The sequence below is a fragment of the Stegodyphus dumicola genome, chromosome 6 (assembly GCF_044657685.1).
Source record: "Stegodyphus dumicola isolate Sdum_Otavi_A_Nest chromosome 6, ASM4465768v1".
Lineage (NCBI taxonomy): Eukaryota > Metazoa > Arthropoda > Arachnida > Araneae > Eresidae > Stegodyphus > Stegodyphus dumicola.
The window spans coordinates 173,380,040-173,397,716 of NC_140773.1; the positions used below are offsets into that span (position 1 = coordinate 173,380,040).

General features: G+C 32.9%; 1 protein-coding gene across 2 annotated transcripts in view; it reads left to right on the forward strand.

The window, feature by feature from the left end:
- LOC118205372 (lateral signaling target protein 2 homolog) overlaps positions 1-17,677 on the forward strand; it is a 209,400-nt gene that overhangs the window by 139,989 nt on the left and 51,734 nt on the right. For both annotated transcript variants that reach the window (XM_085819169.1, XM_085819168.1), the window contains 3 exons: positions 5,662-5,714; positions 7,448-7,537; positions 15,877-15,966. In XM_085819169.1, coding sequence (XP_085675295.1) covers positions 5,662-5,714; positions 7,448-7,537; positions 15,877-15,966 — 233 coding nt within the window. The remainder of the gene's footprint in view (positions 1-5,661; positions 5,715-7,447; positions 7,538-15,876; positions 15,967-17,677) is intronic.

The window sequence follows — 17,677 nt, forward strand, 5'->3', positions numbered from 1 at the left end:
ATATTTAGTAATGGATTCTGTGATAGGTTTGGGGGTGGCAAGAGTAAAGGTACTTTCACACATAATAAACCATAAAGATGGGTCTGATCGGTTATAAACCGGAATTTGGACGGCATAATCATAAGACATTGTGCAAGGTTTTTAAGCCAAAATAAAAGCAAAAATTTAACTAAAGAAAATTAAATTAAATGATAAGTAGAAAACGTAATTATAAAATGATCTATAATTACTACTCATCTGTGATCCGGAGGATGAAAACCGATGTAATCCATTACTTCTGGTTTGGAGATCTTGAGTGATGGCTTGTAGTCAAAACCGAAAGTGCTTGAGAACTGTTCATACGATTTAACACAGTCCGGGTTACCATTATGGAGATTTCCGGTTATGTTTTTACCACCAATCCTCAAATTCCATATCACAGATTATGTTCTTACTGCATTAATATAAATATTAACAAGACATAGTGCACAATAAAAATTAAACTTTATTTAGGAACATCGCGCATACTCCCCGACAGCCTGCTTGTTTCGCTCTGCTCGCTACTCGTAAGAAACTTCTCCTCTAGGGTTGCCACACTTATCGGAGGGCGCAAGGCGCGCTCCTTATCGCCATCACCACAGATCATAATTGCTCTTTATTTCATAAATTATGACTTCATATTTTTAATTGTATAATTTCTGCTTGCCATCTTACCAGATTTAAATTGATGATCTATAATCTGGAAAAACCCCTAATGCGGAATCGCCGAAATCCTGACGAGTCTGGATTACAGACTTTGCATTTTTGCTTTGTTTTACACACTAAAAAGAAACATTGTAAACTGAAAGTTTTGAAAAATTATATACATATTAAAATGTTGGGAATATATAGTTTTCCTTAAAATAATAAAGTGTGCTACAGTCAAAAGTCGTTAATTCGGACACCCATAATCCGGACCTCAAAGCTAAAAACTTTTTGCGCATGCGCCGCGTTGACACATGCGCATAGGCGTTTACGCGTGCACGTAAGACATCTTACGACTGCGCATTTGTGTGTGCACAAGCGCAAAATACGTTTTCGCACGCGCGTTTTATGTATAACGGACGGTATAAGCTAAAATTATCTAATTATCTATTTCAGTTAATGTTAATGATTGTGTTGTTCCTTAATTTTCGAATTGGATACGGCTTATTATTTTTTGCAGACTCTAAGAGCAATACTATAAAAGTAAACTTGAACTTTCGATTATGTCAAATAGAATTTCCGATTCTGGAGCTCCCAAAGGATCGTACAAAATGAAAGTATGTTTCGATGTCCATCAAACAAAAAGTGGAATTGCTGCAAAAAATGGATAAAGACATGAAGAATGTGACAGAGAGGTTAGTGAAAACGAAAAAATTTCGATTGACAAGTTAGTTGGTATTCTCGGCACAGCAATTAACGGGACTTGAACAGCGGAACTTTGTAACTGAATAAAAAATTATGTCTGTTTATAGAATTAAAGAGAAAGTATTATCACATAAAACGAAGCAACTTAAACAACTTACATTGAAAGAAATGTTTAATAAAGTAAAATTTTGATACCCTTTAGATCATAATTGCTCTTTATTTCATAATTTACGGTTTCATATTTTTAATTTTATAATTTCTGCATGCCATCTTACGCGATTTAAACTGATGATCTATAATCCGGAAAAATCGATAATCCGGAATCGCCGAAGTCCCGATGAGTCCGGATTAACGACTTTTGACTGTATAGGTAAATCTATTGTTATCTCAAAAAGTTATTGTATTAATTTATTAAAATAATACAATAATTTGTATTATTTCAATAAAAGATTTAAAATCATATTTGAGTCTCATATGTTTTAAATTTATGAACAAAATGCCCTGAATTAATGTAAAAATTGTCTTTTATTTTTGCTGAAACTTAGCATATAAAACTGCATACTTTAAATGAAGAAGCCTGGGAAAAACACAAAATTGTAAAAGACCGCTTGCACTTTTTTTTTTTTTTTAAATTCAGTGACATGAAATGATATGTTTTTGAGATTTTAATTTAAGGAAGTGGTTGACATTTGGATATTAAATTGCGATGGAATGTTGCATGTCGATGCTTAACTAAATGTTCTTAGTTACATGTGGTGCCCAATGTAAAAGTATGAATTAGCTGAGACTATTGTATAAAGCATTTCAATATGATGTTTCTTGAGAAAGCCAGGAAAGCCGACCTTGTAATGAACTTGGACTAATGGTAAACAGTGAAGTTGATGTTTGAGTTTAAAGAGTTAATAGTTAACTTGAGTGAATTGCAGGTAAATGAGAGCTGTGTGAAAAATTATCTTGAGACCACAATGTCAAGTCAGGAGCATTGATGGGATAAGAAGGGGAAAGAACGTAAAAATCGGGAATATGAACTGAAAAAGTTATGTTTGACGCTGGAAATTTAAAAGGAACGAGAGCCTCTTCCTGTCCAGAGCCTATTACCTAAACTTGACTGTCAGAAGATTTTGCCAAGTTTCAAGCCTGAAGAAGATGATATCAATATATTTATAGTTTGGTTCGAGAGATAAATGAAACTGTTGAAGGTTGACTTAACATACTTAACTTGAAACTTATGGGCAACTCATCTTTTTGGGATTTTGCTATCAGAGGTGTGTAATTCACTTTCTAGGGAATGGGAGGAAACGTTTCAGAATTATGGTCATGTAAAAAGTGTCCTTCTCGAATGACTGAGGAAAAATTCAGGAATTTATAGAAAGTAAGAAAAATTGTGGCTTTGGAAGGAATTTTACTTTTAACTTTAGTTGTACTGTGAAGGTTGGTTATCTGATCTGAAGATTACAAGTTTTGATCTGTTAAAAAATTTGAAGATTTCAGACCAAATGAAAGAGTACATTGCCATTGATTGCAAAGAATACTTTTTAGACGAATGGGAATAACCAATTTTTCTTGATGTTTTAGCAGGAAAATTTGATGCTTGTGATATTGTAAGGAGTTCATTTCTGGAAGATCAAGAGAGAGAGAGCTCAGGCGAGTGTTAAGCAGGATAGTCATTTTCCAAACAGAGAGAGCTTTGCTCTAGGTAGGAGAAGTGCAAGCACAAAAGCTTTGAATCCTCACTAAAATGCTATGACTGTGGCACTCCAGGAGTGTTAAAAGCAAAGTCCCCAAATTATTCTCTAGCTAAACAAAACAAGGACCTTCTGATGAATTCAGTTGAAGTTTTGACTTTACTTACTTTCTTCTCCAATATTCCTAAGGTATACATTTTTGTTTTTGATGCTGAATTTTCCATTTATCTTGATACTGGAGCTAGCCAATCCGTAAGAGGAGGGATGTTATTTGAATTTTTATAAAAACTTGGGCAGCAATTTGAAGTGCAGCAGATAAAATTTCCCTGGCTGACAGCCATACCTTCAATTCTAATATTCTGCAGACAGCAGTACCAGTCAAATTATTGTCCCTAAGATGTTTTTTCTACTTTATGCTAGAGGCAATCAAACTCCTTTAGGAGTTGACTTTTTACAAAATGCAGGCATCATTATGGATTTCTGTCAAAACATTTAGTTCTCTGCTGAGGGTTCTTGGTAACCATTGTGTTCAGCCAGAGGTTCTCCTAAAGAGGAAAGACATAGAGAAAACTCCACAGTTGAAGTATGCTCTCTTCTTGAAGAAAAAGTGAATCTAACAAGTTCTCAAAGACATGAATTGGATTCATTATTATGCTCATTTCAAAGAATCTTTCAACCAGGGGGTGGTAACTACATTAATATCAGAGATCTTTGTCCCATAGCTGTACCTCCTTACACACATACAAAAAGGATACTTTTCAGAAAGAATTAGATGGTGATCTCCAGATGGGCATAATCGTGGAGTGTGAATCACTGTACACAGCTCCATTGTTTAGTCCCAAAACCTAATGGTGATGTGAGATTGTGTGTAGACTATAGGAAACTCAATACTATCACTGTTCCAGATAAGTATCCATTGCCTTTGTTGGACAACCTTTTGCATGATGCTAAAACGACACTATTCATGTCCATGATTGGTCTGAAGTCATCCTTTAAGCAGAGCATAACAATCCAAAACAGGCAAGTTTTTGCCTAGCTGTGACAAACCCTATGTTATCCTAACTCAAAAATCTCTATCTGCTTATGCGATAGCAATCACCAGCAAACCTAACAAACAAATAAGAGTCTTATCATGTCTCTGCTCGTAGACCCTATGGCCTTAATGTGAATATGAGCCCAGTAGAAACTTAAAGGAAAAGAGGAAGACCCTGCAAAACGATTGCATTGCTGTCCTCATAGGTTGAAATCGTCAGTGAGAGGCAGAATGTAACAAGTCAACAGGTTGTGTGCACTCTCTCTTTTTTGTGATTCAGTGGCAACAGCAAAACAATATTTTGTTCTTCAGATTTTAATTCAAGGAGCTAGTTTTGGGATTTGGATATTTAACTGCAATGGAATGTTTTATGTCAGTGCTTAAAAAAATGTTCTTGTTTTGTATATGTGTTACAAAATTATTATTTAGAAGTCATGCAAATAATTCCTCCTCCCTTTATATATATATATATATATATATACAGTTAAAAGTCTTTATCCGGACTCGTCGGAACTTCGGCGATTCCGGATTATAGATAATCGGTTTAAATCTGGTATGATGGCATGCAGAAATTATAAAATTAAAAATATGAAACCGTAATTTATGAAATAAAGAGCAATTATGATCTAAAGGGTATCAAAATTTGCAAAAAAAAGCTTGATATTTCTTTGTTTACTTTAGTAAACATTTCTTTCAATGCGTGCATGCGTACAGCGTACATTACGCATAGTCGAAATTAGAAAATTGCAACTAGAAAACTATTTGTTGCATATTCGTGATATTTATAATGAGGAATTTGATTTAAATCATATCAAAGGCGGAATACATCGAGATGAAATACTACATTTAGTAAGGAATTATAAGTCGAATAAAATAAAAACATCTGCCCTGAAGATACGGATAGTGCTGACAGATCAACTCCCATTTCATTGCCCTCCCCCCAGAGCAGCGTCAAATTGATAAACATATTTTGGAATGGTTAGATAAACAAAGTATATGCCTTTATACATTTTTTTTGCAGCAATTCCATTTTTTGTTTGATAGACATCGAAACATGCTTTTGCATTGTAGATCCTTTGGCAGCTCCAGAATCGGAAATTCTTTTTGACATAATCGAAAGTTCAAGCTTACTTTTATAAAACTGCTCTAACAGTCTGCAAAAAATTATAAGCCGGATCCAATTAGAAGATTAAGGAACAACACGATCTGCAACGTTAACTGAAATAGATAATTTTAGCTTAGCTTATACCATCTGTTATACATTAAACTCACATGCATAACCACATTATGTGTTTACACATGCGCAGAAAGTTCGTAGTTTTGAGGTCCAGGTTATAGATCATTCCGGATTATGGACATCCGGATTAAAGACTTGACTGTATTTCATTAAATTATAGTTTCCCCATAAATGAAAAATTAAATTTGATGCAAATTTTTAAATTAACAAAATTTAATATAAAATTTGTTAGCATTAAAAGCTTTCTATATTTAAAATAGAAATAAAACTTTGCTTAAAAGATATTTTCATATGCAAATAAAAAAATGACTGTTTTAACAATAGATTTTGAATTTTAGGTACGTGAAGCACTAAGGATATTTGACAGATTATTTGCAGAATTTGAGTTATGGTATGTGATTTATGATTTTGTGTAAAAGCTTAAAGTATGTTATATCTTATGTGCTTTCAAAATATTATATAATTTAAATTTATTAAACAAAAAATGTTAATTTTGGGGTTTATCATAGATCATCAAAAACTTATGTAGTAATTTTGTGTTAATAGAGGATATTTTTGTTATAATAATGTTAACTCTTTTTAATTCAAATTGTACTATATTGTTTATCCCCCTCTTTCTGCATAAAATAATGTCTTGTAAATATAAGTGCTTTATATTGATGTGCTTTTTATTCAGTCATTTGTAAAGAAAATTTGAAGCATTTATACTTTTTGTTGTTATACTGCTGATTTCTCATTGAGTTGTATCAAGAACTTGATCGCTGGCATTTTAAAAATTCCCCATAGTTTTCATTTCCCCAGCAATTTATGCCACCCATTGCTTTATTTTATGTAAAACCTTTGCTTCTAAATTTGGTCATTCTGATGTGATTGGAAAATAGAGTAATGTGGTTGTTTCCTAACACTTTTGAAATCAGAAACTATTACTTATGTCTTTATGAGAATAGGTATATTACCATAAAGTTAGCAGTTGACAGACCTTGTGGGAAGTTAAAAAATTTTACTTCCATAATTAATACTGAAAGTTTAATTACTTATTTCATTTAATTTTTTAAAATTTTACTTCAAGAATTAATAGTATAAATTAGTGTATTTCATTTAATTTCTTTCTTTCTTTCATTAGTCTGTTTTCATTACATTAGTAAGCTCTGTCTGGTTCAGCTATGTCTTCTGCATCTTTTGCCACTTCTGTAGATGCATTGTCATGTTGGGAATTGTTCCATTATTTATTTATGTTTATCTTGGTTAGTTCTGGATTTGTCGCAGATGATGCTTTCAATAATTGTTGCATAGCAACTGTATTGAGTGTCAAATTAAGCAAGATGATCAATGCAGTCTAAGTTATTGAGCTTAAATGTAACTGTTGACTACATTCATGGTTTTATAGTTAGTTGCATTTTCTAAAGGAATTTAACTTTTTATTTATTTATTTATTTTTTTTTTTATGGAGAACAAATTTACCTCCTTTTTCCCTTAAACTATTTTCTAATTCATTTGTCATAAAGTAGAACTTGGCAATGCTGGAAGTGATAGTGGAAAATAAAAAATGAATAAATAAAATTTTAAAAAAGTGGAAATTTTAAATATTGAAAACAGCAGGTCATATTGCACATTTACAGCAGGTACAAGTTATCCGTTGAGTGACTGTTTTCTATTTTGTTTCTTATCTAGTCTTGTTTTGCTTTCCTGTTATAATTAGTAATTATCACAAGAATAAACAATCTCATCAGGTGAGAAATTATGCTGTTTGATTTCTTTATGAAAAATATCTTACTGATGTCTAAATCCTTTGCGAATTATGTCAGATTTATAAGGTCTACAATAATAAATGATGAAAAATTAAGACAGCTATGTGATGAATTTAGAGACCTTAATGTGCATACGGTGTAAAAGGGTTGAAAGCCTTATCTAACTAGTAACTTTCATTTTTTGCTTTTTATGTGATTATAGATTGTAAACTATGATGCTTTGTGTGTATAAAATCTCAGAATATCTGTAGTTTTATTGTTAAGAATTAAGCTATATGAGTAAATAAAATATTATATAATTTTAAATATTAGTTAAATTTATCTAATTTCAGCAAGTTATAATAAGTTTAGAATTTTATTTTTCTTCCCTTTTTAGTTATGTGAGTGCCATGGTTCCTATCAAGAGTGCTAAAGAGTATCATTTGCAACAAGAAATAGTTGTTTTATTTTCAGAAACTCTCATCAGGTAATATTTTTTTATGAATATGTTTTAAAAAATATTTGATTTAAATCTTTGTGTGTGTTGGGTTTCTTAGTATCTGAAATTCGAAGAACAAATATGTATATGAAAAATTTGTTAGAGTAGCATGGAATCTAAATTTTGCTGAACAGAACATCAAAATATTTGAAACTTTTTCATGTTGTGTACACATGTCTAAAATTAAAATATAGGTTCTCTGCTATTTAATTAAAACTAATATATAAAATGGAATTAAAATTATCACAATAAATGCATTGTTAGAAACATTCTGGTTAAGAGAATGTAATGCATATTGTACAGTCAAAAACTAAGAATATTTCAAATTAAGTAGCCTACTTAATCTGGCCGAAAAGAATCACCGAGTGCAAAGAGATGTTTGTAATTTATAACTGCATTTGGCGTGCCATGTACTAGAGATCAAGAAACCACCTTAAGACAGGCTATTTCTAAATTGCAAAAAACTTGAAGATTCAGCTCAGTATGTTTATCACAGCTGTTTCTGTAATTAAGATTTTGACTAAATTTAATGAGAATTTTGGTATATCAGGATGATATGGCCAGTGCCATATAAAATATACATACAGTCATTAGGAATGACAGCCATGATATGACCAATGCCATACAAGATGTACAATGATAAGAAATCACTGCTATTAAGCAGTATGAACTCTTTGTTGCTCAGTGTTCCACTACATGGAACACCCAAATTGAATCGCTTCTGAAACTGTTAAATTCAACCGTAAATGGATAAAAATGCCTTTATAATATACTTCGAACTTTTTTTTTTTAATAATAGATAGCAGCATATCACAAGGAGACCCAGTATTTTCATTTATGATGTATTATTAAAATCCACTTATTTTCTATATTTTTTGTGACGCAAAAAAATTTGTTTGAAAAAAAAATTCTGTATAATTTTGATGGCTGTACTCTATATTATTTGTTATATATTTTTTTACATTTTTCATACAAATAGCATGCACAGAATCATTAAATAAAATGGTGTTGTTCCATTAGCAGGAACACTGCGCCTTTAGCGATCTCATGCTATTACACATCAGAACATCAGTCTTAGGAGAAAACATCTGTTGTGTATGTTTTCTATTTATATTGTTTTGGGGGAATGAATTCAAACAAAGCAGTCTTGAGGGGTGAGGTGTGGTTTGTGCTATAAAAGCCCTAATATGGGCATATTGCTTTTTTAGTCTCATTCCTGTTTATTTACAATAAATGTGTATGCATATCTTATAGCTTATTTTTCTTTATCATTAATATTAATTGCAATTAATTTTTTATTATTAATTTTCCATAAATGGTAGGAAAACATCTTTTTCTCTTTTTTCTTTCTTTTTACTGGAATTCTAAACATATTGTTGCACGGAACAGAAGCCGCACAAAACAAGTTTTTTGTTCAAAACCGGCAAAGTTGGTCTGGGCTTCTACCAAAAATATGTGACATGCTTTGAAAATTTCACGAAGCTATGAAATCGAAAAATTTGTAAATATTTTTGTATATAGGACTTTGTATATACATATATTTATCTCATTTATCCATATGTATTCAAGAAAGTTGTGTATATCCAGAAAACCATGTATACAGCTATAATACAGTGTTTTTTCATTACTATACATAAGCTTCTACTCATTTCCATGCTTCACTGCAATGCTCGCTTAGTCACATTTTTAAGAGCTCTGGTGGCGCAGTGTTCCAACCTCATGGAACACCCACAGAATTGAAACAGTAAGTGCAATTTTTACAAAATTTTATCTGTATACTCCTTTAGGCCTAGATAGACTGCATACAACTTTTCTTGTTGAAATACCAACTTTAAAGAGTAGTGCACCGCAAAGGGTTAACTAAAAGACATAAGATGTATTCTGCTGTGCTACTATTTTTCCAGCTTTCCAAGGTCACTAATAGAAATTTATTGGCAAACCTTGCTACAGAAACTTCATAAAGTTGTGTATACCTAGAAGGCAACATTGTGTATCTCTCATTTCTTTTCATATTATGGGCCTTGTAAACTTTTAAAACTATCATTGAGTGAAGATGGCTTATATATTTTTTTTTCTTCCTGACTTGAGCTTCAGTTTGTGTGAAAGTCCCAGGAATACTAAATCCTCTGTCAAAGTGAAGAAACAAAAATTTTTTGGAGGCGTAGTTTGCTATGTAGGTCAGAATAATATTTAAAGGCTACAGGCACTAGCACATACAGTGCTACCTCGATATACGAGTGCCCCTAATATACGAGTGTTATGAGATACGAGCCGCCGAGTGAGTGATATTTTGCTTTGAGATACGAAGAATCGCACACTACACCGCTGCACACGACCGGAACATGCACACGCATGGTGTCATCTGCAGCATCTTACAGTTTCTCCCACCTCAGTCTGTGTGCTTGTTTCCCTCATTTTCGAAGCATTTTTGACAAGTTCGCATTTTTTGCTATTTTGTACATTTGCAAAATATTATCACATTTATTTTTATAACCATGGGTCCGAAGAAGAAAATTATGTCTATTGAATTAAAGCGGGAAATCATAGAAAAACATGAGGAAGGTGTGCGAGTAATTGACTTGGTGAGGATGTACGGGTGTAGCACATCCATGATATGTATAATGCTTAAACAGAAGGAGTTAATAAAGGGTATAACACCAGCTAAGGGTGTTACAATAATTTCTAAGCTCTGGACCTTTCTTCATGAAAGATGGAGAAACTACTGATGGTGTGGGTGAGAGAGAAGCAGCTTCAAGGAAGAACCTTAACACAAAGCATCATATGTAAGAAGGCACAAGTGATTTACGGTGATTTGCTGAAGCAGATCCCACACACTTCCACAAATGAGGAATTGGAATACTTATTTAAAGCCATTCAGGGCTGGTTTGACAACTTTAGGAAATGGACAGGCATTCACTCCTTCGTCAGGCATGGTGAGGCAGCAAGTTCGAATGTGAAGGCAGCTGAGGTTTACATCAAAACATTTTCCAAGCTGATAGAAGCCGAAGGATACGTCCCCCAGCAAGTCGTCAACTGTGACGAGACAGGTCTTATCTGGAAGAGGATGCCGAATAGGACTTGCATAACGGCAGAGGAGGAGACGATGCCAGGTCACAAACCCATGAAGGAGAGATTAACTCTAGCACTTTGCACCAATACGAGAGGCGACTGCAAAATCGAGCCTCTGCTAGTACCGTATTTACGCGAATCTAATGCGCATCGTTTTTGGCCAAATGTAGTACTCAAAATTGGGGTGCGCATTAGATTCGAGTGCAAAGTTCGCCGATGACGTCAACCGAATTTAAATCGTAACAATGGATTACTGTATTTCTCGACTACATTTACCGTTACATTTATCGTTGACACATTATTGTATACTGCAGAGTACGTAGTCACGAAATGGAGGGCAAGCAGAGAAGAATGTCATATGATGCTACTTTCAAACATAAAGTAATTCTTTATCCTGAAAGAAATGGCAATAGAAAGGCTGGGAGAGAGTTGAATGTAGCTGAGAGCAAAGTTCGCTTGTGGCGGCAACAGAAATTGGCACTGTTTGCAACTAAAACTAGTAGAAGAAATTCACTGGCCCTCGCAAAGGAAGACACCCTAAAATTGAAGAAAAGGTTTTGGAATTTGTACGTGAAAGGAGGAAGAATGGACAACCTGTGACTAGTGACACTATAAGAAATAAAGCAAAAGAGGAGGCTGAAGTTCTTGGAATACCGAAACGAGAGTTTAAAGCTGGCCGTCGATGTATGGATCGGTTTATGAAGCGGATGGGCTTATTTCTAAGACGCCGTACAACAATATGCCAAAAGCTTCCTGCAGATTTTGAGGGAAAACTACTAACATTTTAGCGGTATGTCATCACACTTCGGAAGGAAAAGAATTTTTCATTGGGGCAAATTGGCAACGCTGACGAGACGCCAATTTGGTTTGATATGCCTCGTAACTACACCATTACGGAGAAGGGGACTAAAAAAGTTATCATCAAAATAGTGAATAAAGACGTTTACTATTAATCACTGATTGTAGAAACTGTTAGCTAGATAGAAATGTTACCATTTATTTCATGTTCATACTTTACGATATGTACCGTATATACGGTAGTGGTAATTAACAATGATTGTTTCACATAACAATAGCCCACTAATAGGTTAATTCTATGTTCTGTTACTTTATGTATAAATCCATTGTTGTATAAAATATCGTATCTAAATTTAAATAAAATTATCATACCATTGATTGATAGTTTATATACAAATCCATTGTTGTATAAAATAAGATTCAATAAATTCCTCATACCATTGATGCGCATTACATTCGCTGACAAACAATTTTTTTATTATTTAAAGTTTTAAAATGGGAATGCGCATTAGATTCGATGGCGCATTAGATTCGCATAAATACGGTATATCATTCGGAAAATCCCAGAGCCTTTAAGTCACATAAGATTTTAAAAGAAAAACTGCCAGTTATGTAGAGGGCAAATCCGAAGGCGTGGGCCACCAGGAAATTCTTTGTGGAGTGGATAAACCTGGTGTTTGGCCTTTCTGTTAAAAAATATCTACAGGAAAACAACCTACTCATGCAAGCCCTTCTCGTCCTTGACAATGCCCCTGCTCACCCACTAAATCTCGAAGATGATTTACTCGAAGAGTTCAAGTTTATAAAGGTTCTCTACCTACCACCCAACATCACTCCTATCCTGCAGCCCATGGATCAGCAGGTGATTTCTAATTTTAAGAAGTTGTACACCAAGTACATTTTTTAGTGCTGCTTTGAGGGGACAGAGAACACAAATGTTGCCCTTCGAGAGTTCTGGAAGGACCGCTTTATCATCATGATATGCCTAAGAATTATTGGTCAGGCATGGCTGGGTGTTACAACGAGGACCTTAACTTCTGCATGGAAGAAACTGTGGCCTGAGGCTGTAGCTGAAAGAGCCTTCGAAGAATTGGAACCCGAAGTGTCAGTGGTAGAGGAGATTGTTTCTCTGGGAAAATCCATGGGTCTGAAGGTGGATGAGAGAGATGTGAACAAATTTGTCGAGGAACACGTCTCAGGAGCTGACAACTGAGGAGTAACATGATCTAAAATCGGAGCAACATATGGTGGTTCAACGAAAATTTGAAGAGGAGGCAGAGATGGAGGAGGTTACAAGAGATATAAAGGAGACAGGGTTCGTAGCGGTCCTTACAAGTGCTTATAAGTCTTTATATTTGAAAATAAAATATAAAGGCCCTTATAGGTGCTTACTTTTTCTTTAAAGCCCTTATTTTTTTTTGTTTTTAAGCTTATTTTTTGCTTTTAGTGCTTTTTTTTTTTTTTTTTTAATGAATGCACATTTTTTCCCGTACCAAAGCCGAAACTAAATAAACAACTTTTCTTCCTCAAATGGAACGTCAAATGGTGAATCATACTCTTGGAAATAGCTGTTCCCCCTTTCTTTGCATTAACGTAACCTTTGGTGCGCGCATGAGTACAGACAGGTGCACATCGTTTTATTGGTCAAAGAATTACGAAAGCTGTAGAAAATTCCGGTACATTCGGTATTCTTTTCCTCCCACCCAAATACTACACATGTTTGAATATTCATCAAGATTTTAATAATTTGCATTCTCGTTCCGTGTGGTCAGTTCATATTGGCATTTATTACGATCGTTATGCTTATATTCTGAGCATATGTATGAATATTTATATAGTTGCAAAATAGGTAAACTTCCAAAAATGGGTGTGTTTTAACACAGATTAGCTTTCTAAAGAATAATATTCGGAATGGCTTAAATAAAAGGAAAGTAATCGAATAGTCAAAATAATTTCTTTTTTTTTTTTTTTTTTTTTGCCAATTTATTATACAGTACGGAGGCTGGGAGATTCTCCCCTTTCTCTGTGAAATCTCGAATATTGAAACCGTTACATTTCGCTGCAAAACAAGCAACGGACTTTTTTTTATCACTTTCCAATCTGGAATGAATAGAACTAAAAGTTCTGCGGTCTGCCAACTCAAGCGAAGAATGTATTCTGGAAATTTAATGCAGTCTGTTTAAAATTAGAATAAAAAACACCCCAGATTAGTAAGTCTCTTTCTTTTCCTTTATTTAGTTCTTTATTTTCCGAATACCGGCAGCTGTTAATTCCGATTGCGCAATATCACATACGGAAGAATTATGGCACACGTATTGCGCAATAACATTTGCGATATATTGCAGATTTGCATTTTGATGTTCAGTGTGAGATTTGTGTACGAACACTTAAAAGGGTGTTACTGTGCTTGCTAAGCAGAATATTTTTCAGTTCTGTTGGTCTATTTTTATATGATACACATATTAAAATGCCAAAAGCATTTATTTAGCCGAAAAATCTAAAGAACGCCGGTTACAATCTAACCCCCGTCCCGCTCCTCTTTTTCCAATTACGCTTGACTGTCCTAAATATTCGGCAATTTCCGAGTATGCGGGTTAGTTAAGCTTTTGCTATTAAAGGATGAATGACAGCATGAAGCAATTTCCCATCTTCTGAATTCAGAAATGTTCCTCTTTTTTACTTAAATTACTTTGCTTGCAATATCTGTTAAGGGAAAACTGTTATACAGTGAAAATTTAGAAAATGTTCAGAATTTTGATTTAAGTTGAATTATTTAAATATTAATACAAGTGTAAAAATAAATTGTATTTATTATTAGGTGCCAAGCGTAAATATGGTTTATTATTTATTTTCTATATTTTGAAGTGAAATTTCATCATTAAATCTTATAATATAGATTAGGTCTGTATAGTTTTTTTTTCACTCATTGTAAACCAGCTCTGTAAATTGAACTGTTATTTAAAATTAAAAAAGAAAAAAGGTAATTATTTTCCCTGGTTGAGGTAATGCTCTTCTTAATAAATACTGCCTTTCTCATATTTTAAATTACAAGTCTAATTTTTCTTTTAAGGTTATGCAGTTGTGTATAATGTAATTAGACAGGTGCTTATTTTTTTTCTTAAAATGTGCTTGAAAAGTGCTTATAGGTGCTTATTTTTTTAACTAAAATGTGGCTACGAACTCTGGGATATCTTGGGAACGTAGGAGAAAGTTGAAGAGTTTGTGGATAAAAATGACCCTGAAAAAGTTGCAACTGGTCGTGCATCGGAGTTGTTCAACGAAACTTGCCTAGCTCATTTCCACAATATCCTGAAAGGGAGAAAGAAACAAACCTCCTTGGATGGTTTTTTAAACGATCTGCAGGTGAAAATAAGCAAAGCGTGACGAAAAAAGCGAAGACCAGTGACGAAAATTAAACACTTCTGTAAAAACTTCACTTTTTCTTTTATGTTTTTATAGAATATGTATTTGTTATTTATAAATAAATGTTTCTTCTTGTAAATACATTTTTCTTTTAAGAAAAACAACCGAGGTGGTGTTTTGGGAGCTGGAACGGATTAATGGCATTTCAATTAATTTCAATGGGGAAAATTGCTTTGCGATACGAGCAATTTGACATATGAGCAAGGTTACGGAACGAATTAAACTCGTATGTCGAGGTACCACTGTATTCTATGTAAAGAATATGAATGCTGTACATAACACAGATGAGATTCTGTGTTCTTGTGCGAGACATTTCTAAGGTTGTTACTTTTAACTTTCAGTTAGTAGATGATAATGCTTGACCATACAGGGTTTCACTTGATGACTTTCTTCAAGTTGAAGGTATTCAAACAATGGCTTGTCAGAATTCCATATTGAAATCCCATGTAGCTACTTTGGCACTCAAGTTGTTGGAAGACAGCCATCTCACAAAGCAATTTATATTTTGTGTAAAATGAAACGTATTAAAATATATCAGATGAATATTCTTCATTGAGATCTCTGGGAAAGTTGATGATTTTGTTGTAGAGACATTAGGTATTGTTTTGGAAGCAGGCAAGATGAAAAATGAGCAATTGCCTTCGCCCGGAATCGAGCCTCTAAAATACCAGCCCAGCGTGCAGAACCACTATACCACTAAGGCACGCTAGGAAAGTGGGAGAAATACCTTATATTGTTAGCTTTCTGATACTTTTTTCCAAAGATAAAAAAGTTCTTTAGATATTAAGTTATTAACTGGTGAGATTTTATGCTGGAAGGAAGAAGTCTTTTTTTTTTTTTTTTTTTAATGAATAAGAATCATCTTAATTTCGTCTAACTTGATAATCCCATACAATTTCCTTTTGTTTTCTCTTCTTGCTTTCTTAATAGTCATGTTTAGTGAGTAATGTATAGTTGTATTACTAGAGGTAATAAAAAAAATATAGTAAATTGTTTTTATTGTAGTAAATGCTAATTTCTTAAATATTTGTTCCCAGAGCTTTGAAAATTGGTTTAGTCACGCAAGAAATGGTTGATGATTATGATCCATCTCTTATGTTCACAATACCAAGATTAGCTATTGTTTGGTAAGTAAATAATATTTACGTAATAGAGGATACACTTATTTTAAGTAATAATAAGAGGTTATCCTAGATACTCCCAGGAAGTTGAATTATATGGCTAACAAGTTAGTCTTTGTTGTAATTTATGGATTTATTTTTGGCTGGTTGTAATGTGGATTTTATGTATTTTTACATTGTTATATATTTGTTTTATTTATATGTTTAAATATTTCATTTATTTTAGATAGAGTTCTGTGTCTATTTCTTGTATGTTTTTTAATTTGTGGTAACTCGCTTTTATTGCATGTGTTTTTATTTATACACTGAATTAATTAACAATGGAATTATAAGGATAGACCAATTAAAACTAGAGATATGGAAAATACCTGAGTGTTGGAATTTCATTTGCTAAATAATATTTTGAATTTTTTGCCATCTTGAGAACATTTTAAAATTTCTGGAAAACCATTTTTGAAGAAGATACCAGAAATGATTAAAACGAATTAAGTGAAACCTTGGTAACTTAACACAAATCCCTGCTTCTTCCATACATTTTATAATGGGCAAAAAAATCTTGTTAACTTGTCATGCCAAAAAGAGGGATAATTTAACTTGTCATACTTGACCTTGTTGCTTAAAATATATATATATATATATATCTTATCTTATACTAAGTACATTTTATTTTGCAATCTTCTAAAAATTTTAAAAAGATTTTTACCTTTCTTAATCACACATCCCATTAGTACAGGGATGAAGATCATTAGTGATGACTTAAAAGAGTTACTCCAAAGATTTTTTTACAGAGCTTCTTTCTCCAACAAATTTCAGTTTGAAAATTAATATTTTCACTAAATTCTGAGTATTTTGCTAGCTTATCATGGCTCTTGATCTGGAAAATTATTTCAAATTTCAGTAAACATTTTTCACAAAATTCACAATGTTAAAATGAAGCAGGAATTGGGGGGAAGGCATTCTCAAGGACAACTAATCACCACTTTTGTTAAAGATATTTTAAGTCTTTGTATCTTCTATTGAATCTTTCAGAAAGAGATTAAGAGTATCTGATTTTAAGGATGTTGGAAGTTGCTGTGCTGTTATCATTAAAATCAGTGAGAGAGAAGTTAATCCCTGTTTTAGATTTTATGCTACAAGAAGCTTCATTATTTGCTTAAAAGACTGGATGCAATGAATTCTGAGCAAGTTAAAACTGATTGTAAAATTTAAACTGTGGGATCAAATCATTTTCAAATCTGTATATAGGGAAAATGGAAATGCCTTGAATGAAACTGTAGGAGCAAAACATATATTTTGATAGATGCATTGTAATAAGCTATGAAACCTATATTTTAAACTGTCATGAAACTGGATTATTTAAAAAAATTTCTCTATAAGAAAGTTAAGCTTTGAAAAGGAAGGCACATAAAATACATTGTAAAGAAAGTTTAACTTTTATGACCTTTGTTAATATGAATATTGCAGAGAAAATAAAGCTTTCAGTATTGGGTAAGGTGAAAAAACCTAGATGCTTTCAAGGTACATTTTGATTGTCAGATATAAAGCAATTTTGAAAACTTGAAAGATGGCAATTAAAATGTGGTTTCAGATTTAATAGTAAAATTCGTAAAATTGTATTCATTTTAATAGATAATTGCATAGCTGCCAAAATTAGAAAGGAAATCTTTCTTCTGTTATATTATGCTTCCTTCCTTTTAAATTTGATATTCAACCCTCC